Here is a 27,880-nt window from a genome sequence, read left to right as displayed (position 1 = left end):
GACACACACATCCTACCTCTTGAAGTGTTTGAACCAGCCCAGAACTGGCAACCTGAGTCCTCATTTTCATTCTTCAGTGAGCACACTGTACTCATCATGGGCTCTGGAGTCAAAGCATCTCTGCCGCTGAAACTCACTGGGTAGCCTCCGGTGAGGGATTCTGCACTCTGAGCATCAGCTTCCTCAACTGAACCGTGAGGACAGGAACACCTCCATGTTGTTTGGTTTAATCCAACCTCCATTCCCTTGCCTGTTTCTTCTGCAGAAGCCAGAAGAGCCACACATTTTCTTTGCGACGGGCACAGTCTTGGCCAATGATAGATACTACAGAAGTCTCCTCTGGGCCTCTGGGAAAGATTTCACTTTTGTCATAAATGAGACTGGAGTTGCTGGCACTGCCACATGCAGGTTCACCCTGCTTTCAACACTGATGTGATATCTGGAGCTGCAGCAGCTACCTTGTGACCATGACGGAAAGGCCAAGATGATCACAGAGATACCAGCTTTCATAGGGTTGAACCAATTCTAGGTTTCTTATTACCTGAAAAAATAAATTCCTGTTAATCAGAGATTTTCTGTAGTAACCTTCCTTGTGGGGTGGTTGTGAGAATCGTGTGAAGTAATTTTTTTAAGGACTAAATACAGTACCTGACACTGATAAATATTTTATGATTATTTTTAGTAGTGTGATCTCAGTTGCCACAGGGTATTTTCGACTCTGATATACGCATGGCCAGGAGTACGAAGATGCTTGTCGAAGGTGATTCTCTGCTTCCAACTAGCATCAGTGACCTTGGGCAAGTCTTGAACCTCTATGGGCCTCAGTTTCCTCAGCTGCTTATAAAATAATCAAACTTCCCTCTCAGCTCTAATATTCTTTGATTTTATTTTCTTTTCCCTAGAAATCTTTCCATCGCAGGATGTAGCATCCCGACTGACGACCAGAGAAGGATGTGGCGGGCGTGTGATATTCCTAGTGCAGTTTACAAGTCCCTCAGGACACCCTGGGACTCCCAACCAGGCCTCTGCGTGTGATGCAGTACTGAGTACAAAATACCACCTAAGAAAGTCTTGCCAAAAATGTCCAACCAGGATATAACCACATCTGGAGCAGTGTTACCCGACAGAAATTTTTATGATGATGGAAATACTTACACTGCCCAGTACAGTAGCCACGGGCTAAATGTGGATATTGGGCACTTGAAATGAGGCTAGGATACATATAGCTGATTCACCTTGTTATACAGCAGAAACTAACACAACACTGTAAAGCAATTATAGTCCAACAAAGATGTTAAAAAAAAAAAAAAGAAACGAGGCTAGGGAGATGCAGGAACTGGATTTTAAAATTTAACTTAATCTTCATGAAACTAATTTACATTCCGATACTCACCGGTGGCTAGTGGTTACCATATTGGACAGTGTAGCTCCAGAGTCCAAACTGAACCTCCGAGTTGCAGGAAGTGGGAGATGGCAGGACCAGTTTCCGTGGGGAAAGAATCAGACAAACTCATGGGGGAGATTTATGAGACAACAGTCCTGGTGTCTTCAGAAAGTTGATGTCGTTAAAAACAAAACAAAAAAGCAGGTGAGTGTCCTAGGTTATGAAAAGATTAACAAAATATAAAGCAGGAACCTAGATTGGATCCCGACGGAAAACAACAATACAGACTTAAAGCACTCCTGACTCGGTCGGGGCACCGGACATGGCCTGGATGCAGCGTAATATTACAGAATCATTGTTAGTTTTCTCAGGTGTGACACTGGTATTGTGATTATGCAGCACATTATTATAATAGTAATTTATTTTTGGCTGCGTTGGGTCTTCATTGCTGCGTGCGGGCTTTTCTCTGATTGCAGCGAGCGGGGGCTGCTCATTGTTGCAGGGCGCGGGCTTCTCATTGCGGTGGCCTCTCTTGTTGCAGAGCACAGGCCCTAGAGCACAGAGGTTTCAGTGGTTGCAGCATGCGGGCTCAGTAGTTGTGGCTCACGGGCTGTAGAGTGCAGGCTAAGCAGTTGTGGCACACGGGCTTAGTTGCACTGCAGCGTGTGGGATCTTCCCGGACCAGGGATTGAACCTGTGTCCCCTGCATTGGCAGGCAGATTCTTAACCACTGAGCCACCAGGGAAGTCCCTACATCATGTTTTTTAAAAGCTCCCATTGGATCACATTGGTTTACAAACATGCTATTTAAAAAAAAAAAAGTTTTTTCTTGATCTTATTTCTCTTACCAACTATGGCCCCATTTCTTTCCTCTCTTTTGCAACCAAACTCCTTTTAGCGTTGTCTGTTCTGCTCACCAAGTCACCAAGGACCTCCAGGCTGCTGGATGCAATGGCCAACTCCTAGCATTTCTCTCACTTATCAGGATCAGCTGAAACAGCTGGTCACTCCTCTGCACACGTAAAATTTCCTCACTGGCCTCCAGGAAAACAGACCTCTACCCAATGAGGTAGAGGTCTTCTTCTCATCCTCCTTTGCTGGAGCAAACTCCTCCCGATTCTTGGTGTTACGTGGCCAAGGCTCTGCCTTAGCTCCTTCCTTCCCTATTCCCTTTCCCCTCACTTTCTGGGTGAGCTCTCTCAGCTCATAGCTGTAAATAATCAATATGCAAATGACTCCAAAGTGACAGTTCCCTCCCAGATTTCTCTCCAAACTCCAGCCGTCCCGGTCACCTCAGACTCCACATGCCCTGAGCCCCGAGTGGCCTCTTCCACATCTCAGCTGCTGGCGACGCCCCTTCCAAGGCTAACTCTGCTCTCTCGTGCTCTGCACTGGCCGTCAGGAATCCTACTGGCTCTAGGACACAGCAAGAGGCCGACCATTCTCGCCAAGCCCACATCATTTCTCTCCTGGACCAGCCTTCTGGTTTCCCTACGTCCACCAGGCATTCTCTCAGGATGTCCCCTTCGACGCATAAATCAGATAACGTCCTTCCTTTGCTCAAACCCTCCAGTGGCTCTGTAGTTCACCCAGAGCAAAAGCCAAACTCCTCCGAATGGCCTTCCAGGCCTGGGCCTTCCTTCCTCCCCGCCCCCTCCCCCGTGTGGTCATTCACTCCACTCTTGAACAGGGCACGGCCTTTGTCAGGTGCTCTTTCCACAGATACTCATCTGGCCAACTCCTTCAATTTCTTCAAGTCTTGGCTCAAATGTCACCGTCTCTAGTCTTACTCTGACCATCCTGTTTAGAACAGTAATTTGTGTTCTCTCCACCATCAGTCCCTCTTATTTTGTTTTATTCTATCTTTTTTTCCATATTATTTATTACCTTATAACATAGGAGAAAATTTGTCTATTTAGCCTTATTGCTTGTCTCTCGCTGCTACAAACTCTACAAGATAAAACTTTTTGACTGTTTTGATCACTGATGGATTCCAAGTGCCCAGAATAATGTGTGGCATTGAATAAGCCCTTCATGACTATGTGTTGAATAAATTAACATCCTCAAAGAGATACAATATTGCAACAAGAAGAGGATATACACAAAAGATACCCTGAGAACAAGAAAAACTCCTGGAACTAAACACACAATGGAAGGATTCGAAAATAAAGTTGAAATCTCTTGGAAAGGAAAGCAAAAAGGTGGAAGGGAAAAAAACATTAAGAAATAATTCAAGAAAATTTCCTACAATTGAAACACACAAGTTCCCAGATTGGAAGGGGCTACCAAGAACCCAGGACTACATCGACAGATGAATGGATAAAGAAGATGTGGCACATATATACAGTGGAATCTTACTCAGCCATAAAAAGAAATGAAATTGAGTTATTTGTGGTGAGGTGGATGGACCTAGAGTCTGTCATACAGAGTGAAGTAAGTCAGAAAGAGAAAAACAAATACCGTATACTAACATATATATATGGAATCTAAGAAAAAACCAAAAAGTTCTGAAGAACGTAGGGGCAGGACAGGAATAAAGATGCAGACATAGAGAATGGACTTGAGGACACGGGGAGGGGGAAGGGTAAGCTGGGACGAAGCCAGAGAGTGGCATGGACATATATACACTATTAAATGTAAAATAGATAGCTAGTGGGAAGCAGCCGCATAGCACAGGGAGATCAGCTCGGTGCTTTGTGACCACCTAGAGGGGTGGGATAGGGAGGGTGGGAGGGAGACGCGAGAGGGAGGGGATATGGGGATATATGTATACATATAGCTGATTCACTTTGTTATACAGCAGAAACTAACACACCATTGTAAAGCAATTATACCCCAATAAAGATGTTAAAGCAAAAAAAAAAAAAAAACCAGGACTAGGCTCATCATCGTGACAGAGAAAAAACTGTACAATTTGCAAAGTGCTCACAATCAAAACACAACATCTGAGCACAAGGAAACAAGAATCACTGTGGCTCTGAGGTTCTCGGAGGTAACACTGGAAGCTAGATGTCAGTATGCTGCCTCGAAATTTCAGGAGGAAAGTGGCTTCCAGTGCAGAATTCTCTAAACAATCTCTGATTCAAGTGTCAGGGCAGAACAATGACACCCTTCAGGCAGGCAAGTTCTCAGGACTTTCAGTTCAGCTGCAGGGAGCATGGTCCTTCTTGCTACTGGAGAGCCTCTGGAGGCAGCACCGTCCTGTTCATTACCCCCCTTTTAGTTCCTAGCAGCCAAGCATAAAGCGCTGGATAACTTCCCTGTGGCCTCTCTGACGAAATGGTTGAAAAGCTGGCTTCCTCAGTTCTTGGGACCGTGGGAGACATTTGTATGATTGTGGGTGGATATGTGATTATGCTGCTTGCTACATGCTTTATTCTCTCATGAACAATACTTTAAAGAGGGCGTAAGGTCCCTGTTAACATGTGACCAGCACTGCATCTGATGATGATCTTATGAAAGCCACAAGGATCTACCTGGTACAGAAGCGGGAAGACCTCCAGGGGCATTAAACAAAGAACAGGCTGGAGGACGGAGAACCCAGCCTCTCTGAACGTCTAGATTTTGTGTAAGCCTGAAACTGTGGCTTGGTTCCTCCTTGCCCCTGTGGCAGACTCTTCCCCTTGAAGGACCCTGGTGCGGCTGGGCACACACACGCCCACGCCCACGATGGCCGAAAGCTCGGGGATGCTAGGCAGAGCAGTGGTGAGCGATTGTGGCGTGGCTTGGGATCTTGGAGCTGGACAGACCTGGGTTTTCATTTCATTACTCAGGAGAGTGAGCCCGTTTCTTCACACACAAGCACTACATGCACACCTTCAAGTCCCCCATCACAGAGCACTTCCGCATGCTAGATGCTTTCTCCGTTTGTTATTCCGTTTTAATTCTCCCACTAACCAAATAAGGTTGGTTAGTCCCAATAAGGCCCTGATTACACAGAGAGACTCTGTAGGAAACAGCTGATCCAAATTCACACAGGCTGCTCCAGCCTCTGCGCTGGATGCCCACTCCACAGGCTCCCTGACGACTGGGGCCAGCCGCAGCCTCACGCCAGAGGTCACGGCGCCGCAAGGCTGAACCGGTCACGCTTCGCCGCGGTGCCCTCCTGCCATTAGCAGAAGTGCACGCCCGGAGGCCCGCCGCCCCGCCCGCGCTGCGGAAGAGCTGTCCGAGGTCCTGACACAGGCGGGCCGGCCCTGAGCCTGAGCGGGGCTGCGCCCTTCCGCAGGCGTCCGTCGCGGGGCCGGGCGAGCTGCAGGAGGGTGGCTGTCGCCGTCCCTTCTCAGCACCGAGCACAAGGCCTGGCATGCTGGGTGGAGCACTTGAGCAAACTGGAGACGGAAATGGGGGCAGGGGCGCGTTGGAGGCCGACTGGACGCGTCATAGCCTCCGTCACCCAGCGACCCAACCCCAGGGAGCAGGGGCCGTGGAGGAGCCTGCGGCCTTCCTCTGATCAGGAGAAGCGATGACGCAGCACGGCCTTCCGGGCCACCGGCCAGTTTGACAGAAGGCTGACAGGCGCTGGGGGTGACCGTCTGGTTGGAATGGACACCTGGCTCTCCTCCAGAACACAGGATGTGGAAAAACAGAGACCTGAGAGGAAGGGGCCCTTGAAGCTTAGCAAAGAGACTGGGAAGGAGTAAAGACAGTCTGTAAACACGTTTGGGGGACCTGGGCCTCACGCCTGGGTCCTGCTTTTGTGAATTTAGCAAATGAAGTGATAGCGGTTGAGAACTGCCTCACGAAGTTAAGAGTATGGAATTGCACTGAATGGTTCAAGGGACCCAGGAGGACAGGGGCACAGATGACAGGGCCTCTCCGGGGTTTCAATTTCTCACCTTCCACGTTGGGCACGTAGGGGAAGAGGTACTGAGTACAAGTCAGAAGTATGGCCACTGGCAAGAACCGTCGGGTCGGAAGCCTGACTGTCCCTCATTCCAGCTGTGACCCTGGGCAAGGCCATCAGCTTTCTCATGTGTAAGACAGTGATGAGAAGAGTGCCCACCACCATGCACGCTGTGACCCCAGCCGTGCTGGGGCCATTCACGGTGACTGTGAGCGTAAAGGCCTGTCACACGGGCAGGCTCAAGACAGGCTTCCCTTGGTGCTGCCCAGGGCTCGGAGGCCCTTGGGATAGAGGGAGAAAGCCGTCATTCTAGTGAAGCACCTGGCACGCCGTAACGTGAGCAACGGCCACGTTTTCCGTGAGCAAGGCCACCTCCAGAACGGTGGCCGAGGCTTCCAACCGTCGCTCTCAAAGGCAGTGGTGAGAAGAGACGAAGACCCCGCAAGTGTCACAACAAAACCATGTTTTTACTAAGTACCGAACCAGGGAACCCCACACACTTTCTGTGGACATCGTTTTCTCTTTCATATTTTAAAATGGCATTGTGCATACACATTATTTTAAACACTTAGACACATCTTGGATACAGAAATGTAAGAAATCGCCGTGAGCTGCTCTGAGATCCGAAATCGCACTCATCAGAACCACTAAACCAGCTCTGGGACTCCTCTGTCCCGCTGCCTCTGGGGACTGAGAGCTGGACCCGGCACCATGCAGCCGCCCGCGTCGCGCCCCAGGAAGCGGGTTACTGTGGAGTCACAGACTGCGTCTCTGTTGACATCTGGTGGGTAAGCGGGAGGGGTCAATCCAGCTGGCTTCTAAAAACACCCTGCAAATACAATCTCCTCCGTTTACCTCACCAGCGCGCCATCTTCCCTCAGTGTGCGAGGCAGAAACAAGCCAAACGCACAAGGCATCGTGATGCCCAGGTGTCACGAAGGGTCACCCTCACTGCTTCCGGTCAGGAGACACGTGGCCAGGACCAGGGCCTCCATGAGCTGCCCCCTCTTGCTGAGGGGGGTGAATCCTGTGCAGCCCCACTGGCCTCCCCTGAGAAATGAGACGGCTTGGGTAACACTCTGTGCCGAAGCCCCGGGGGCTGCCCTGAGCTTTGGCCGAGGTGGCAGCAGTGCAGCTGGGCTGAGCTGTGACACCAGGGGAGCTCTTCGGACAAACAGCCCCTCAGCTCACTCACGTCCCCGCCTGCAGGTCCCGGGGAACCGGGCTGCCTGAGACGCACATGAGCAGGCCCGGGAAGACGGTTAAAACACAACCGTGAGGATTTATACCCATGGAAGTCATCAGCCTAACCTGAACAGTCGTGACGGAGACTCATGAGGCATCATTTAGAAACCGAAGGGCACGTGTTCGGGAGTCAGCCCCACCGCCAAGGCTCAGCGGGACCCTGAGGACTGCACAGAATCACACACGTGTGAAGGATCTGTCTTCTACATGGACACTCTTTCACCTTTATGAAAGGAGTGGAAACGAGGCTGATAAACATCTGACAATCCCTTGTAGATAAGGACCAGACCATCAGAGAGACCTATCTTGTCTTTTATGAACTGGCTTAGCTCATGAGAAGTCTGTACAGTCCTAGACCACTCACACCATGACAGCAAAACTCTCCTAAAAACAGACGTACAGGGTATAATTACTGAGGGTATGCTAACCCAAAGTAATGCCCAGTTTTAAAATAAAAGTTGTCAGACAGAATCGTAATTTTCTTGGTTAGAAGACTGCTTTCCATATGCATAAATGCAGACTAGTACTTTATGCTTAATACATTTCATCAAAGGTGAGACTTTTATCAACCAAATAGTAGACAAAAATAAGGACTAAATTCATTCCAATTTGTACTTGGATAACTTACCAAGTTTTGGAGTAAGTTTAATTGGAGGGACATGGAAGAGATGAATATCTTTCTGCTTATTATGCATCTGGAATTGTATCCACTGCACTTATAACACTAAGTTATAATGTTGATAGAACCGAGGTGCAGCCTGCTTTAATAATACACACTGAATCTAGACTTGCCAGCCCTCAGTCGCTGCTACATGATTTACAATGTGGCCACGAACACGGTTCCCTCGAGTGGCCCTGGTGTCATGAGTCCACCCCCCAGGGCACGGGCTGCCTTGGATTGCGAGGAGGGTCCGGAACTTCACACGAAGAGCCTGAGAATGGGAGCCCCAGCAGAGCTGCAATGCACCCCCTTTGGCTTCTTAAAAACACTGAGGTGAGCACAAAACACGAGGGAGCATTCGACTACCTGGTGGGAAGGCTCACCACCCCCTACTCCAGCAAACCCCCTCTACCTGTTCTATTTCTTTTCATTTCTGGAGTGGTCTTTCTCTCATGCTGATCTGAAAGGTACCCACAGAAAATGCTGGAAAGTCTTACGACTGGGACATCACTGCGGAGAATATTCTGTTACATAGGACGGACACCACCTGCCTATTTCCTGTTTGTCAGTACAGAAAACACCCCACTTTAAATATTATGTACAGAGAAGAGGCTGCCGCGTGCCCTCATGCACAGCCAGCTCGGGCTCATGGACAGAGAAGGGCTTCCGTTTAGAACCTACACCTACAGACAGCAAACACCAAGAGACATGCACACACTACAGAGAACTGGACACGAGGAATTCATATTTTACACCAGTGAGGGGACACTGTTACAGAACGCTGATGGGATGGTCTGTCATCACACTCTGACACAGGGGGTCTGGGAAGGTGCCTGCTTCTCCTTTTTCTCCCTCTTTCAGGATTCACACTTGGTTCCGTGTCAGGCATTAAGCAACCCGGTGGCTTCTGGTCCAGTTGGATCTCTCAGTCGTCTTTTTGCACCTTTGTATCCCTCTGTGGAGAGCCGAGTTCAAATGCTGGAAACCGTGATGCCTCTGGGGCCAGGATGTCGGAGAGGAAGTGAACAGTGCCAGCCATACCTGCAACGCAAAACGCGGTCCTTCGTGAGAAAGGGTGCGTGGTGGGGTCCAGAACCAAGTGACCTCTGATCGCTGCCTTTACTGGGGCTGTAAGGATGTGGGAAAAGGTGGGGAGGACTTTGAAAATAACTTCACACGCACAAAAAGGAAGTCTTCACATCAGCACCCAGCAGGTAACACCAGTTTTCTTCATTATCTTAATTTTAAAAATTGGTTTCTGAGCTTTAATCTTGTATCTTGACACTTTAAGATGATTTCACAGAAGTGCTAACACAGAAGTTAAGGGCGCTGCTACTGTGATATTCCAACATATAAACGTCCTCTCAGAGCCTTTACGTTTTTATTCCAAACGGAAGGTTGCACTTTGGGTTGCAAAAATGTTATTTTAAAACGAACTTTACTTGCTTGGTCAAAGTCCCCACCGCCAATCACTGCAGTAACTCAGCAGCCTACCCGAAGGATCCCTTGGAGGGAGGGAGCTCCTCCACAAAGGGTCCTGGGCGCTGTGGGCCCTTCCAGCCTAGTCAGCGCCTCCTGCCAGGCACTTGTGAGGCACAGGGGCCCAGAAGAATGCAAGAGCTTCCCAGCCTCTCGGGAGGGTACATTCGAAGATTTTCACCCGCTGGGGCTTTGAATTTGCCATTATCAACTTGAATTTATGAACCTGAATGAACTCCATTTAGAGTTCAGGTATTAACTGTGTTATATCTGATACAAATACATCTCATTTTTATGACCCAAAAGACGACATTTTTATTCTGAGAAACATTTTTTTCATTAAGGTTTCTTTGAATATTAAAAAGATCTTATTCTGCAAAAGATAACGACAGACGCTCTAATTTTTGCTCGTTTATCTATTATATGATTAAAATCTCAGTAGCTGACATAAAACACGGCATTAGCACGACAGACAGTTCAGACATCAAGAAGATAACGAAGGACTGCCACCAAAGCTTTTATGCACAAAAATTTAACCCCTCAGGTGAACTGGAGCCATATCTTGAAAATACAAACTACTAAAACTCACTGAATATGAAACACATAACTTGAACAGCCTTGTAACCTATTAAACAAACTGAATTTGTAAATTTCAAACTCCCAGAAAAGAAATCTCTCGGCTAGGAAGGTCTCGCTGAAGAATGCTACCAAACATTTAAATGAGAATTCTTCCACCAATTAATATACAATCTATTACAGAAAACAGAGGAGAAGGTACTTCTCAGTACAGTTTATTAGGCCAGCATTACCCAGATAGCAAAACCAGACAAACACAGTATAACAAAGGAAAACTACAGGCCAATATTCCTCATGAATATAGACACAAAAATCATCAACATATTAGCAAATATAATTCTGCAATACATAAAAAGAACTGTACACCATGGCCAAGTAAGGTTTATTCCAGAGATGCAAGGTTGGCTTAATATTTGAAAATCAACCAGTGTGATCCACATTGCTAGGGGCCTGAAGAAGAAAAGCCACATGATCTTACCAACTGATGCAAGAAAAGCACCTGACAAAATTCAACACCCATCTAATTTTTGAGTTTTTAAAAAGTATTCATTTATTCCTTCTGAAATTTATTTTGGAATTACTATAAAAGGTGGCTCTAAAGTAATTAAAAAGTCACCATCCATTTATCGTAACACCATTAACGTTTGCCCTTTGGTTTCTGTGGCTTATGTTCCAAATTACCATTACACACACACACACACACACACTAAACAAAGAATATCTGAGTCTCTGTAGGACTTCCGTTTTGTTTTCCTGAATTATATTCTATGTACTGTGTGTGCCTGGAGCAGACTCGCAATGTGTTTGCTGGTTTCTTTCATTGCTCTTGTTTTTCAGAACTGTCTTCAATATTCTCATTATTTTTTCCAACTACTAATACTTGTATTTACTAATACTTTTAAATTACTAATATTAATTATTTACACTTCTTTACATGACTTAATTAAATACATTTAAGTAACTAACCAAGTTTGCTGTGAATAGATCAATACTACACGCACCATATTACCGATGAAATGCACAGGAGTAAACGTTATTTTCTTCCATTACTGAGCAGCAGACAGTCTATGCCTATACAGGTCACAAAAGATCTAAAAATACTTGGAGGAAGTTCACACGAGCACACACAAAACAGGCAAGGTAAAGAGACTCAATATAATTTTCAGCAATGAACAACTTTGCTCACGGTATTTACCAGCTGTGCAGCGATTACTAATTAAGATCAACTGTGAGTGTGCACAGTCAGGAGAACCAAATGCACACACCCAGATACTTAAACCTGGAGCTTTCCCTCACTCTTACCTTCAAAGAGAGAATAGGGTCTGTCAGGAATGCGGCAACCATGTGTTCCATATTCTAGGCACCATTCTGCAAACTAGGGAGAAAGACATTTCTTTTTAAGAGTGGGGATTTCACTTGGTGAAAATGGAACGCCTGAGACACTGCAGTGAATTCACCCAGAATCAAAGAAAGCAGACTCCCAGGCAACAGAGTGGTCAGGAGCGTGAGCTTGGAGCGACTCGGCACCACCTCTTCCGAGCAGGTGAGACCTGGCAAGCTCTGTCACCTGCCATGGCCTGCCTCCTCCTCCGTAGGGGGGAATTTACCTAGGAAGGTTGTTGGGAAGGCTGAAGTAAGGAATCTCACAGCCCAACAACCTCCGGTCTTTTCTAAGCACCGCCTCCTGCCCTTGCAGGCGCTCCGTCCAGATTAAAACACTGGCTCTGAAACCGCTTGCCTGGCCGCGCTCTCTGGGCTCACCGCCAGCCCCTCTGCTGAACACGCAGCCCTCCCTCCCTCCCTCCTCACCCCACTGCTCCCCGGCCGGCCCACCCACTGCCCACCGCCCACCCTGCTCATCTTGAAAACTCATCCCTTAGCTTTATCAGCAATTTCCTCTGAGCTCCCCGACCCTTTCTTCTTAAACCTCTTCAATGGATTTTTATAACATTATAATAAATTTCCCTTTTTGGCTTAAGGTAACTTATTTTTGTCATGTGTACATAAAGAATCATAAATTCAGCACATATACAATAAACCTTCTACCCTCCAGATCTGCTCACTCTTCTAGCTTGTCTGATGCTCCACCACCTAGTCAGAGACCAGAGAGACATTCACACATTTCTGTCTTCTCCACATTAAGAAAACCCACTGAATTCTGTGGGCTCAGCTCCATATCTGTTTTTTTTTTAGTGTCTATCATGAGGAATTTATTTATTTTTTTAACATCTTTATTGGAGTATACTTGCTTTATGCTGGTGTATTACTTTCTACTTTATAACAAAGTGAGTCAGCTGTATCAATAGCTTAAGTGTTTCTGAATCTCTCCTCTTCAGTATCACAGCCAATGCCCTTGGGTTTATAACTCAACATTTCTTGCATTAATTATTAAACAACAATTTGGAGAAACCCAAATTGTTTACCTCTACCTCATCCATTCCACCGTGGCCACGGCAATCCTTCTGAGAGGAGTCTGGACATGAATCACAAACCTTTGGGAAGCCCCGCCTGCAGATGAGAACCACCCAGGAGCTGGTACCCGGGGGCCTGGGCTCCCGCAGAACCGGGCCCAGGGTGTGGTCCAGGCACTCTTTTTTTTTTTGCAGTACGCGGGCCTCTCACTGTTGTGGCCTCTCCCGTTGCGGAGCACAGGCTCCGGACGCGCAGGCTCAGCGGCCATGGCTCACAGGCCCAGCCGCTCCGCGGCATGTGGGATCCTCCCGGACCGGGGCACGAACCCGTGTCCCCCGCATCGGCAGGCGGACTCTCAACCACTGTGCCACCAGGGAAGCCCCAGGCACTCTTTTAAAGCTCCAGTGATTCTAAGGTGTAACCAAGGCTCAGATCTACTGACTAAGGGAAGGACCAGCTTTCTTTGGCCTCGGCCCCTCTGACTTCACCCCTCGCCCTTGCACCCTCCCGTGCTGAGCGCTCGGGGTCAGGCTGCACTGTGCCGTGCCTGCCTCCGTGGCTCTGCAGGGGCTCTTCTCCTACTGGGGTGCACTTCGCCTCCCCATGCCCTGCCTTCCTGGCCCACCTGGAAAGCTGCACATCTTTAGAAAACTAGCTGTGCCTCAGCCCCCATGAAGCCTTCCCCAATCCCCGTATTTTCTTACCCATCTGCTACTGTGACTGCCGTCCACCCGAACTGCCCCTCGCCTCGCTGACCCCAGCTCCTGCCCTGCTCTGCTCTGGCCGAGGGAACGCTGCGGGCCCCAGGGTGCTCACCCCGCCAGCTTCCTCGGCTGGCGGCACCGCTCCCACCCGCCTGCTCAAGCTCCAGCTCTGCTCTGGGTCTCAGCCTACACGGCACCCCCGACGCCCGGGTCAGGCACCTGCCCTCTGCATCCCCACAATACCCCGCGTGGCCTCTGCTGAGTGTGGGCACTACGACCGTGTGCGTGTCTCGGGGCACCAGGTCGGAAGGCTCTGTTCCATCTGGTGTGAGAAAAGGCTTCAGAACAGTAATAAATATACAGAATAAGCCACCCGAATGCCTCCATCTGTCAAGGGTCATGGGACATTTTGGTGCATTTTCTTCCAATGTTTTTTCTGTGTTCCTGTAACTTTATTTTGTGAAATGTGCACAGCAATAAAAACGCCAGCAAACATTTACTGAGTCTTGTTTTGTGCGTCCACTTTCGCACATCCGATGCGTATCTATTAGGCCTGTCCTCGGTGCCGGCACTGCCCTAGGTACTGGGTAGGGTCGGACGTTGACTAGAAGATCACGCGGCTCGTGGTCTAGGGTGCGGCACACTCAGGCACAAGCAGAAGCGCACGGTGAGTGCCCTGGTGGCTCTGTCACTGGGGAGCCCTCAGAGGTCGCCTCCACCAGGCAGATTTCGGGGAAGCCCCGGGAACGCTGCGCCCCGTGGAGAGCGTGGGGCAAGGCGGGCGAGAGGCAGGCAGGGGCCGAGGCACACGGGGCTCTCCACTTCGGGGCTGTGGGTGCCGCTCACGGGCAGTGGGAAACCACTGGAGGATTTTAAGCAGGGGCAACTACCGACGACCTGCCCATTACCTCAACTGATTCTTCCTGGAACAAATTTAGGAGGCGGGTAGTATTTTTACAGATGAGGAAACTGAGGCTTGAAGAAGGGGCGCCCCAAAGTCATGAAGCGAATAAATGCACAGGAGGGCATCCTAACAGGTCATGGGACTCCTGAATGCATTTCCACCCCTTAGTCCCATTGTACAGATGGTACGGCCAAGGCACACGGCCGCCAGGGACAAGGCTCTGCAGAAGAAACCCCAGAGTTGGGAGAAACATGTCTGAAGGAGGAGAGAGCTGTATTTGGGCTGTGTGTGTGCCCTGGAGGGTTCAGAAGCGGTTTGGATAGAGATGCCCTTACCTTGCAAGCGCGGTAGAGGTACTTCTTGTCCCGCGTGAGGTGGTAAAGGGAAAGGAAAGAGTAGCCGTTGCCAGCAGTCCCATGGCAGATCCCATAGCCCTTCCGCAGCAGACCTCGCTGCCAAATCACGTCGCTGCACTCCATGGCCTCCTTCAAGTACTTCTCCTCCTTAAACACCTGGGCGATGAGAAACAAAGCAGTGTTAAACAGAGGTCTTATGCAACGAGTTAGCGAAATATTTCCCCTTTCTGTTTAGGAAACTGCACGGCATTCAGAAACCTGAAATGACGGGTAAACCAAGCCCAGAGGCAGCAGCAGTGCACCAGGTACCGTGCCTCCTGGGACCTGTAGGCTGCAGCTGTGACACCCCTACTCGTGCAGAGGACAGTCGAGGATTCCGCACTGTCCCGTCATGCAGGTCAGGAACATTCCACATCCTAGGTTAGCCACACATCCAATGCACCCGATGAGCTGTCATAAACCGTCACAAGGAACCCCGCAAAGAGTGTCCTCAGCCCCAGCGCCAGGCGGCACCATCTCCACGCAATGGTTTATGGGGACGGAGGGACAAACGTGCTCAGTGGAGGCAAGTGCGCCAGCATGAGGAAGCTTTCGCTCCCCCAGATTCCCCTGGACACTCCTCTGTCTCCTCTCATTTCATTTATTTTCTTTCCCTGGTCCTCTCCTCTGAATCTGTTATTAGCAGTCTCCCCTGCTTATTAGCTCATTCCATTCTAGTGCAAATGCGTTTTGGACCATGGATTAGAGGCAAAGGGTCACTGGAGAAGAGCTCCTCGGGGTGGCAAAGGGGACCCTCCTTGTGACTGCTGAGCGGTGACTCCTGGGCACCCGCCGAGGAGGCTCTGAGGTGCAGGAAAACCCAAGTGCCTGAACTGCGACCAGCGCCTGCCGTGGCCAGCAGGGGACGGAGGCAGATCCGCACTGCAGTCACCGCTCCGGGCGCAGGGCCTCGCCAGGGGCAGGAGCAGGCCTCTCGGTCATAAAAGCAGCTGAGACGTGGACTCTGGGGCCCCTGAGTGTCAACCTCAGCTCTGTCACCTTTTAACTGTGACCGAGGACAAGGCACCTCTTACGTCTTAATGTACTATAAAAAGATACCCTTTCTTCATCTCAGCGGCTTGTTGTATTAAAATGAAATAACACACAAGAAGCTCTCAGAACACTGCCTGGCGCCTGGTGAGTGCTACTTCCGAGCTGTCACTGACCACCATCCTTTCTGTGTTATGAGGCCAGCACAAACGTGTCATCCTCGCATTCGCATCTTAAGCCTCTTAAAATGAATTCTAAAAGGAACCTTGCTCCCATCCTGAAAAAGATTAGGTCAAAGCTGACAGGTGAAAGGAGACTGTTTTGGAGGCTCTGTCATAAAATCACACTGAGTAAGGCCAGTCCTAAAGAAAACCTGACTGGCTCCTTTCTGATGGTCACCCAGGGGTACGTGCAATCAGTCGGACTTCTTTCCCGTTGTCCCTGCCCCCTGCTGAGACTGAGCTGCTAGAGGCACCCCACGCAGCAAGCTTTACCTTCCTTCCCCGGTGCATGCCCGCAGCACGCCCACCACGCCCACTACCGTCACACACTCATGCTCCACGTGAGGAGCTACTCTGAATAGCGGGCCATTTGAGGGGCTTCCCTGGTGGCGCAGTGGTTAACAATCCGCCTGCCAATGCAGGAGACATGGGTTCGAGCCCTGGTCCAGGAAGATCCCACATGCCGCGGAGCAGCTAAGCCCGAGTGCCACAACTACTGAGCCTGTGCTATAGAGCCCACGAGCCACAACTACTGAGCCTGTACTCTAGAGCCCGTGAGCCACAACTACTGAGCCCACGAGCCACAACTACTGAGCCTGCGCTCTAGAGCCCGCGAGCTACAACTACTGAGCCTGTGCTCTAGAGCCCACGAGCCGCAACTACTGAGCCCACGTGCCACAACTACTGAGCCTGCGCTCTAGAGCCCGTGCTCTGCAATGAGAAGCCACCGCAATGAGAAGCCCACACACCACAACGAAGAGTAGCCCCCGCTCGCTTCAACTAGAGAAAGCCCACGTGCAGCAACGAAGACCCAACGCAGCCATAAATAAACAAAAAAACAAATAAATAAATATTCCTTTTAAAAAAAATAAATAGTAGGACATTTAAAAATTTAATGAACACTGAAGCTCCCAGATTTATCTTCTCTACATTGTGGCCATTATAACTTGGCCAGAAAATCTATCTACTGATCCACATTACCTCTCTCAAATCATAAATTTCCCTGGGAAATGTCATGACAGAAAGTTTGAAGAGACAGTGCGATGCAGAGGAAGAAGTAAGACATCTGGAGTCGGAAGATATGGCTGGACTCCCTCTTCCACGACAACTGACCAAGTAACTTTGGGTGAGTCATCTTAACTTCTCTGAGTCTGTCTGATCACATTAGAAAATGAACTGATGCTGAGACGACCAAATGTTGAAAACAGAGACAAGCATTTGGGGCAGTTATTAAAAATCTTTAAGGATGAAAAAGAAACTAAATACATCATCAATGAATGGTTTGGAAATCTCAGGACACATTACTATAAAAAGAAATAGATATTCAGGAACTGAAAAAACACCAATAGATGAAATTAAAAACTTATTGAGTAAGGCTTAATAGAGAAGAACTCATTAGTGAATATGAAGCTAAATAAATAGCAATTATACAATCTGAATTACAGAAAAGAAAAGAAATTAAAAACAAAAGCCTCAGAGACCTGTTGGAAAGTAAAGGCCTAACGTTTACCAAATGTAGTGGAAGACATACAAGTTCAAGAAGCTTAAAGGCTCTCAAGCAGGATAAACACAAACAGATACACAAGGGTACATGATAAAAATATTGAAAACCAAAAAGAGGAAATCCCGAAAGCTTCCAGAGAAAACACAGACTACTTATAAGAGAACAATATAAAGAATGACTAACATCCTAAAAACAGTGAAGGCCAGAAGACAGTGGAGCAGTATCTTTAAAGAACTGAAAGGAAAAAAAAAACTGTCAGCCTAGATATTCAGCAAAAATATCTTCAAAGAATGAAGGTGAAACTTACAATAGCCAAGACATGGAAGTAACCTAAATGTCCATAGACAGATGAATGGATAAAGATGTGGTACATATATACAATGGAATACTTACTCAGCCATAAAAAAATAAGAAAATAATGCCACTTGCAGCAACATGGATGGACCTAGAGATTATCACACTAAGTGAAGTAAGTTAGAAAGAGAAAGACGAATGCCACATGATATCACTTATATGTGGAACCTAAAATATGACACAAACGAACTTACCTATGAAACAGAAACATACTCACAGACATAGAAAACAAACTTATGGTTACCAAAGGGGAAAGGGGGGACAGATAAATAAGGAGTTTAGGATTAACACACACACACTACTATATATAAAATACATAAACAACACGGTCCTACTGTATAGCACAGGGAACTACAGTCAATATCTTGTAATAATCTATAAGGGAAAAGAATCTGAAAAAGGATATATATAATATCTCTGAATCACTTTGCTGTACACCTAAAACCAACGCAACACTGTAAATCAACTATACTTCAATAAAAAACATAAAATAAGAGAGTGAAGAGTAGGAGCCAGTGGTACCACAGCCCTCTGAGACCACACACTGTTTCACACCTAACCCTTTGTAGAGTGAACCTAGCTCTTCTGCACCACGGTGGACTAGAACACACCCTGTCCCTTCCTCAGACCTGGTCCCCGAGACCTCTCCTCGGTATAACCCTGTTGTGGATTGCATGGTATGAAGCAGAATTCAGAATTTTTTAATACCTGGTGTAATTTTCCATTGAGCTATAAGAGTCTGACCTTACTCCCTCTGCCTCTTAAGCTTTTCCAAGGGAAAACTGGGTTGATTTTTTTCTTTTATGGCTTAATACATGACTACATGCAACAGCCTTTGGGATGCAAATCATTATGTCTTACTGTTATGGTGTTTACCATTTCTTCATAAACACTGTGAATAACAATGTCTGCTCCAAGGAAATGAAGATTTTTTTTCCCTTCCTTCTTAATGCTTTCATCTTTTCATCCAATATTTCCTTTATCTTCTTTAAGATGATTTCAACTACTAAAATTAAAGCCTTCAAGGAAAATATCAAAACAGGAAAAATGAGCTCATATTCAGTGAAACTGGATTGGTAAGAGGGTCTGGACTTGCCAAGAAACAAACATGACAGGAAGTTAATAACACTACTTAACATTTTTTTTTTATTCTCATAAGTAGAAGTGACGTTTCAGCTGATTCATTTATAAGACGTCTTCCAGTAACAATACTCAATTTATTAGGAGATTAACCTTACAATATTTTAGTAGTTAATTAAAAAACTAATTCCTAAGAGGCATTTCCACTGTAGGTCTTGGAGAGAAGGAATCCTTCACAATTTTCCACTTCAATTTTTTTTTACATCTTCCATTTAGACTTAGTAGCCAATCTGATGGGGCAGCAGAACTGAGTTTTCTTAAGTACAGGGTAATATTCACCTCTTTCATCGCTTTTGCTTATTATTAGGCATTCCTAAAGTGCAAGGGAATTTCTGGATCAGTTATTACAAAACCCCTGTTCTCTGCAGTTTTTGGGATAATAAAGAAATGTCCACAGAATTGATCAAGATGGTCACGGTAAGGATAGCATTCTTCACTAACCACCACAGGATGTGGAAGGAAGATTGAAGCACCACCCCAGAGGGACTGTTTCAGATTTTGCCCATGGAAATCACCATTGTAGGAACAATCAGGAAGTAACCAAAATTTTCACCTATATTAGGAAAAGTTCCCTGACATGTAAAGCAGATGTACCAGTAATCCCAAAATGTCAAGCTCACCTTGGAAACTACAAAGCAATTCGGTACAAACTGCACCAGTGCCACAGGAATATGTAACAGTAGGAATTCTACTGTTAGAATTGTATCAGTTCATTCGGATGTCAAGAACCACACATCATCATCACACAGAACTGCAAGAAATTCTCTTCAGTTAGAGGAAGATACAGAATCCTCGTTATCACAGATTCCACAACGATCTACAAACTAGAGGCTGTTTGCAGACATGCATTCCTTGCAAGAATCATCTCTTTGACAATGGATCATCCTTTAAGTAATCTGCTGAATCAATGAAAGCCAGGCCAAAGGAGTTCCGACTGGTGCACTCACGTCGGTGGCTCCAGGCAGAACATGGTGCCCATATGGCGCTCACCACCCGAGGCAGGGCCGGAGGCACGGGACTGTTTAGCAATGAGTTGGGATCCAAATGCATGCACTACAACTAAAATATACTGTTCTTTATTTTCCATTAAGAAAAAAAAAAAAGAATGAATGAAAGTGAAATAAAGGCAAATTTAAGATAAGTGATAAATCTGCTGTCACCAAACCTGGACTATAAGAAATGCTAAAGGAAGTTCTCTGGGCTGAAGGAAATGATACTTGATAGAAATCGGGACCTTCAAGAAGGAATGAAGAGCACTGAAAAGAGGAAATATACAAATACATATCAAAGACCATCTTCTTTGCTTGTCTTAATTTCTTTAAAATACATAGGACTATTTAAAAAGCAAAAATTATGAAACTATACTGGGGGTTTATAACATTTGTTGATACATCTTGACAGATGTAATAAAGATGTACAGAACTGCTGTCAAGAGAACTAGGCACTTACTATCTCCTTACATTTTATATGAAGTGCATGTACAATGTTAATTCTAAGCAGACTGTGAAAAGTTAAGGATGTATATTGCAATGTTAAAGATGTATATTGAGCAGCCACTGAAAAAATGTTCAAATAGATATAGTTAAAAGAGTCAACAGAGAAATTAAAATGGAATTCCAGAAAATATTCAGTTACTCTCTCCTACCTCCCTAAAAAGGCAAGAAAGAAAAAACACAGGAGGAAAAAAGAGTTCCAAGATGTAGCCAATAGAAACCATATGGAAAAATGGCAGAGCTAAATCCAACCACATAAATAATTACATTAACTATATATGAACTTAACATTCCAAATTAAAGGCTGAGGTTGTTATTAGACTGCATTGCTAGACAACGCCCAACTATGAAGACACACACTTTAAATATAAAGACATCAAAAACTATAAAACACTGCTGACATAAATGAAAGAAAACGTAAAAAGTGGAGAGATATACCATATTTGTGCATAAGAACACTCAATACTGGTATCAATTCTACCAAAACTGTTCTACAGACTGAATGCAATCTCAGTCATAATCCCACTAGGCCTCTTTTGCTGACAAACTGATTTCTAAAACTTATACAGGAATGCAAAGGATCTAGAATATTTAAAGCAATTTTGAAAAAGAAGAACAAAGCTGAAGTCTTAAATTACCTGATGTCAAAACTTAGAGTAAAGCTAAAGTAATCCAAACAGCATGGTATCACAGTGACAGATAAAGAAGCCAAAGAAACAGAACAGAGAGCCCAGAAATAAACCTACACTTACTAGGTCATTTGACTTTTGAACTAGTGCCTCTACATGTACCAAATCAATCAATGGGGAAATCAAATGATGTGGGAACAATCAGATACTCCTATGGTTAAAAAAGTTCTTCACTCCTTACTTCACATAATATACAAAACTTAATTTGAGACAGTTCTCAACGTAAAATCTAAATCCATGAAGCATGTAGGAGAATACTATCTGTATAACCTGGGAGTAAGTAAAATTTCTCAGACAAGATACAGAAAGTAGTTACCATTACAAAAAACACACTGATAAGGCAGATTTTACCAGAATTTAAAACTCTATTCATTAGAAGATGCCATAAAGAACATGATCGGGCCAACTACAGACTGGGAGAAATTATTTCCAAAACGTATCTGACAAAAGGACTTACAACCAGAACATAGGAAGAATTTTTATGACTCCATAATAAAAGGAAAACAATAAATACATAAAACAGTGTGGGTAAAAGATATGAACAGACACTCAACAAAGATACACAGTTGACCCTTGAACAACATGGGGGTTGGGGTGCCAGCCCCCACCTTGTTGAAAATCCTCGCGTAACTTTACAATGGGCTCTCTCTGTATGCCATTCTGCATCCCCGTATTCACCACACTGCATACCGTGTGGTACCACAGTACTGTATTTACTGAAAAAATCCATGTATAAGTGGCCCCACGCAGTTCAAACCCATGTTGTTCAAGGGTCAACTGTACAAACAACCCATGAGCACAAGCAAAATTGCTCAACATCATTAACCATCAGGAAGGCAGAAATTAAAGCCACAATGAAACACCCACCAGAATAAAATCAAGATGCCTTTCAACACCAGGTGTTAGCAGAGATGCGGAGCGACTGGAACTCTGTTTACACTGCAGATGGAATGTAAACCGGTACAGCCCTTTGAGAAAAGGTCTGGCAGTGTCTTATGAAACTAAAAAAGCTGCCTTCTGATCAAGCAGTTCTAATCCTAGTTATTAGCTAGCCCCAGAGAAATGCAAACATATGCCTACGAAAAGGTCTGTACAAGAATGTTCACTACAGCTTATTCACAATAGCAAAAAACTAGAAACAACTGAAAAACAAAGGCATAAACTGTGGTACGTTTATAAATGATGCTTAATATTAGGAAGATACCAGAATCTTGAGGAAGAAGGAAAGAAAATATAGTTTGAAAATAACCTCTCCAGGTGATCCTGATATACACCACCTAGAAAGACATTCCATGTTAGAAATAATCAACTTACAAATGAGCTTTTGGAAAATAATTCATATGAAAACATTTTCTGATGGACAGTGAAGAGTCGACCATGAGGACGCATTCTAACCCAGGTCTACTGTGGGAATTTCAGAGCAGGATTGTGGGTGCAGGAGGGGAAGGTATGGTTGTTTCACACATCTGGCCCAGAATCAAAGGATTACTTTGATATCACTTTGGTATGACTTACCTGGTTTTCCTGGGCAACATATTTACTTTTCCAAATGTAATTTTATTTGACCAATGCTAGCATTTGTTTATTAGTGGCTGAGTCCACACAAACTGCTAATGCCCCAGGGCCTAAATGTGTGGTTAGAAGGTGGTAGGATTTGTTACCGTAACCTGTAATTTACTGTCAGATAATTAAGAACTGATCGTAACTATTCATCAAAATGGAGTCCAGCTATGAGGTCCACAAATGTAATTGTTAGGAAATCATTTGCAAGTAACAAAATTCCTAATACAGCATAGAAATATTGTTTAAAATCTTGACATTTTTTCCAAGACCATCTACAATACTACATAACTGCGAATACATGTTCATACCAAGAAGAGTATACCCTACGTGAAATGTGATCAGCATCTATAGGAAGGGAAAACAAATTTAGTGTGAATCTGGACTCAAATTATAGTTCTATTTGTGAAAGATATTAATATTTTTTTAAAATACTTGAACACCTTATGCCTTCCTAAGTGCTCCTGGAGGACTTACAACTTTATGTGCCAGCGTAAGAAACTGCTGAAAGCTTGTTATTACACAAAATTTAAACATTTCCTCACTTTGAGAGATGGCTTCAATGGACAATGACCCTCTTAATCTGAGTTAACAATAACGTGAGAGAAAATAGAGTCTAGAGCTGTGTTTCTCTAGCTTTGTGGCACCCCCGTCCTGGCCAAGTACAAATTTCATACTCCACTAACTTATACTCTGAAGACATATTTTCACCCCCAACTGTAAAACTACATGATCTATGCTTCTTCAAACTACCAGTGACACCTTCTGCCCCAGAAGATTCTGCTATTCCTCCCCTTCCTCGTGTTTGGGAATTCTGAAGTACATGGACAAAATTAAGTTTTAGTGACTAAGTATGGGATCTTATTGACATTGTCCATGCTTCTAGAAAAGAGGAACTTCTGTTTTGGAATCAGTGTGTGTGTGGGGGGGTGGGGGCGGGGACAGGCACCCAGTGGTCTCTGGAGCGGAAGCCCTGCAGGCAGGAGCCGGGCTGGGATGCGGTGGCCCTGCCGCTGGCAGGGGTCTGTGGCGCCTGCTCCCTTGGTTCCAGCAATGGTGGAAGCAGGTGGTGGCCACGGTCAGCATGGCTAATGGAAATGGAACTGCCTAGGACAAGGGCCCACTGAGAGGCCTGGCTCCTGACCACTTCTGACTGGCCACAGCTCAGCTCCTAAAGCAGGAGTGGGGAGACCCCCAGAAGCCAAGACTACCAGCCACCAGGAGTGCCCACCTCTATAGCTGGTCCTCTTTAAAGCAAAAGGGAAAGGGAGTTTGACAAATAGAAGCTTTCAGCTTTTAACAGTCAAACGTCTGTTTTGAATACCAAAGGATTCCTGTTTATGCTGTCAGTACTGTGCTCAGATACTATGGTTGGATATTTATAATATCACAGACTTATCTCTATGTCACTGAAGTTACATTTCCTCTAAAGCTCTAGAAAAGGGGAGGGAATGACTTGAACAGAAGTCTGTTCTAATTTAAAAGCTGAGGTATTGTTAAGAAGATGAATCATTAAGTTCTTCAGATCTCCGAAAAGTATACTTCGTTGTGCTTTCCTCTCATCAAACATCATAACTTTCTGAGTTATTTTCTTGAATGCTCGTACCTGACTTCTATATTATGTGAGTATTTTTGGTGTTATTGTTGTAGGACTAAAAAATTCTGAGAAATCAGCCTAAATCATGAAAGGTTAATTCCCCACAATTTTTCTAAATAATTTATTATAGTTAATGACAAAAGGAAAATAAAATTGATTCAGGGACCAGTTCTTCTGTAATTTTCAGGTAGACATACGAATTCTGCTCCAGTAAGCCTATTTCTGCAAAACTAAGAGAACTTGCCAAAACACTAATCAATCACAGCGGTTACATTTGTATACTCTGGTATATAAGCAACAATCTCCAACAAAGACGCATTAAAAGAAAAATAAAATTGCAAAAGAAGAATTGTTTGCTTTCAACTTACATGATAATTCTAAGTCCAGGGGAGAAATCAACAGTATTCTTAATACTGTGCCCAGATACATCTACAGAGTCTACTACAATTCATCAGTAAAGGTACTGCCTAATTTCCAATAATACCTCATACGTGTAAAAATTTGAATGCCACATCGATCTTTTGTAAATAATTTTATAATAATTTAAAACTCAAATTTAACAGCTCCTGGATCATCATCATCCGGCAATAAAGGCTTATTCAAGCAAGGAAATCAAATGATGTGAAGGCAAATAAAAAGCATTTTGGTTACAATACTGCCTCCTGCCTTATTGGATATTCACACTTATGTCATCTAGGTTTTCTTTTACACACGAATATAATCCCTGTTAAAACACACACACATATACTTACAACTCTGATTACAGTGGTGATGAACAGTGAAATAAAAAGACTTTCTGTTTACTAGTAAAAACATTAACTCTAAAATGTTTTTAGTTTGCAAGCAAATGTGCCTACCAAAACCAAACTGAAAACTTGGCGGTGAAAACCGTGTCTGTGCACATCGGGTGCTAAGGACACGCCCTGCAGCACTGACCTTGTACGCCTGCATGAGCATGTGGATGACGCCGGGGGCCCCGTGACACCAGTGCACCAGTCGGTCTGTCTCATTGCTTAGGGATGACGGATAATTCCCAGATCGGAATCTTTTGTGGCGCATATAGTCAATACTAGGTTTCACCATTTCTGTCAAGGTTTCTTGGTCCACTTTTGCTGCTGGCTTTTAAACAAACAAAAATAAAACATTTAATTTATGTTTCCATAAACTTTTTTTTTCTTTTTTTTTAAACCTCTGCATTGTGGCTAATATAGTTAAGTATCAATTACCCAGAATACTGAGGAACACATAAAATTAGAATTAGTCCACTTCTCTGGTTACCTAAGGCCTGGGCAGACCTTTGCATCAACCCTTTCCAATGCTGTGCATGAAACTGATGGCCATCCGCTGGGGAATTCCCTCTTGCTCGGGGGAGGCAACTGACTGGATGAGGCCCACCCACAATGCAACTGACTGGATGAGGCCCACCCACAAGCGGAGAGCAAACTGCTTTACTACAAGTCCACCTGTTTAAATGTAAGTATCACCCAAACTCCCTCACAGACACACCCAGAATAATGTTTGACCAAACAGCTGGGCAATGGCAGCCCAGCCAAGTGAACACATACAAGTAACCACCGCAGACAGCGAGCCACCTTTTTTAATGGGGACTGCCACATACCTATACCTACACATCTTTTATCTGAGCTGTTTCTCCAAAAGAGAGACTTCACTCCCCCAGGTGAGGTGGTGGCCGTGTTGCCGGCTGGGGCGGGGAAAGGTGCTGGCGCAAGGCTGGCTGTGGCAGCAGGGAGGTCTCCCGCTGACCGTGTGGACAGTCACCAAGCCCCACTTTCAGGTCTGTGCTCCACTTCCACTCTCCTCTCCACCTGCTTTTCTGGAGTCAGAAGAACTGGTTTGACTGCTCCAGACCACGTACTGTTTCCTGCAGTCACCTCACCCTGCACAGTGATCTCACTGCACAGGTCCAGCTGGGCCGCACAAGGATCTCCAAAGAAGCTCTCCTGCAGCCCAGACCTCACTCCCACCTGAACACACGTGTGGTGCCGACACTGAGGGCGCCGTAAGCTCCCGAGTGCAGGGGCCTGCAGGACACCTGGCTGGCTTCTTGCTGGCATCCTCCTCCTCAGGCACCTTGTGCGGGCATCCCTGTCCCGTCAGGTCCCCTGCTGTTCCTTCGTTCCTTCATCCGTTCTCAGTCCACTTGTCGCACAGGGCTCCAGAAGTCTCCGAGTCTCATCAGAGAAGCTGGGTGTCTGTTTTCCTTGAGGTTTTGAAATGATTTTCCAGAGGAGAACTGTGCTTTTATTCTTCATCGTGAGAGCGGAGTTCCCTTTAAGTGATATTTTGAAAGTTCTTGTGTATGTCGTTCTGACAGCTGTCCAGATGAAACCACACATGGAGCCCCCGCACAGCTAGGCTGGCATCGCTGGGGAGCAGCGTGTGCGGCTGGCCTTGTGAGCCCAGCTCTGGCACACTGCTGCTATCCACCAGGAGAACGCTGACACCAGTTTCTAAATAGGATCCTCACGAAAGAGTGTTTCCACGTTCTTCACTTTAAAAGCAGATGAGTTGTAAATTTTATGATTCGTGATTCTCTCAAGGAACCTCCCAGTATCTAGCAAAATTAAACTAAACACCTAAATCTAAATTATTTTTTATTGGTGTGATTCTCATATGATTATGTTTCCCTTAAGGGTATGATCACTTTTAAAACAGGGTTCAAAAGCCACTGTTAAAACCTTTTTCTCGGAAAATAGAGAAAAACAGACAATCTACCAACTGTCTAGAACAACACTGCCATTTTAAAATGAGACATGGAATTGATTATTTTGGAGACATGTCTGCACCTAGATTCACAAATTGGAATACATACGTGTTTTACTTTCTACAATGATAACCAAAGACACCTACTAATCACCAGAGAAGGGAGTTCTAGTCCTGTGCAGACAGGAATCTCCAGTTTTCCCTTAGTGAGGGGCAGCATGATGCAAAATGTAGAAATAAAACAGGAATTTGTAAGTGAAAATTTAAAAAAGGAATACATGGGCTTTTAGTTAAAAAGATCTAAATTCTAATCCATGCTCCTTGACTTACTAGCGTTGTAATTTTGAATAAATTTATAAAGTACTCTGTTATGGGTGTAGTAGAATAAAGGCTTAATTGGGGGAAAAAACAAACAAACAAGAGGCACGGCCAGACCGTGTTTTCCTGTTCTTCGCTTTACTGAGCTGCACTTGCGGTTTTTAAAAATTGACGGCTTGCAGCACCATTTTCCCAATAGCATTCGCTCATTTTGTATCTCTGAAACATTTTGGTAATTCTCACAATATTTCAAACTTTTTCATTGTTATGTTTGTTATGGTGATCTGTGATCTTTGATCTTACTATTGCAAAAAGATTACAACTCACTGAAGGCTCAGATGATGGTTAAGCATTTTTTAGCAACAAAATATTTTTAATTTCAGGTAAGTACACTTTTTTTTTTTAAGACAATGCTATTGCACGCTTAACAGACTACAGCATAGTCTTGCTTCACTGCGACGTTTTGCTTTATTGCAGCAGTCTGGAACTGAACCCGCAACGTCGCCGAGGTCTGCCTGCAGGCTGCATACAGAGCGGAAGAGGGACCCACAGGCCATAAGGCTGGAAGCAGGTTGAAGCAATATTTGGGGTGAGGTCTCTGACTGCCTGACGCAAGAGTCAGTATTTAATTCAGTAGATGTCAGGGATGATTCAGAGACAAAATCATAACCACAGCAATAAACT

The 27,880-nt window shown here is 45.4% G+C and overlaps 1 protein-coding gene across 2 annotated transcripts in view; it reads right to left on the bottom strand.

Moving 5' to 3' along the window:
• Positions 1–6,676: 6,676 nt before the first annotated feature.
• LANCL2 (LanC like glutathione S-transferase 2) overlaps positions 6,677–27,880 on the bottom strand; it is a 60,703-nt gene continuing 39,499 nt past the window's right edge. For both annotated transcript variants that reach the window (XM_060020120.1, XM_060020119.1), the window contains exons 6-9: positions 25,091–25,273; positions 14,547–14,723; positions 11,494–11,566; positions 6,677–9,177 (exon numbers count right to left, since the gene is read on the bottom strand). In XM_060020120.1, coding sequence (XP_059876103.1) covers positions 9,062–9,177; positions 11,494–11,566; positions 14,547–14,723; positions 25,091–25,273 — 549 coding nt within the window. In that variant the 3' untranslated portion in view covers positions 6,677–9,061. The remainder of the gene's footprint in view (positions 9,178–11,493; positions 11,567–14,546; positions 14,724–25,090; positions 25,274–27,880) is intronic.

This window comes from Delphinus delphis, chromosome 9, assembly GCF_949987515.2.
Source record: "Delphinus delphis chromosome 9, mDelDel1.2, whole genome shotgun sequence".
In the NCBI taxonomy this organism is placed as follows: domain Eukaryota; kingdom Metazoa; phylum Chordata; class Mammalia; order Artiodactyla; family Delphinidae; genus Delphinus; species Delphinus delphis.
The sequence above is the reverse complement of the archived record's forward strand: the minus strand, read 5'-3'. Positions and strand labels throughout refer to the sequence as shown.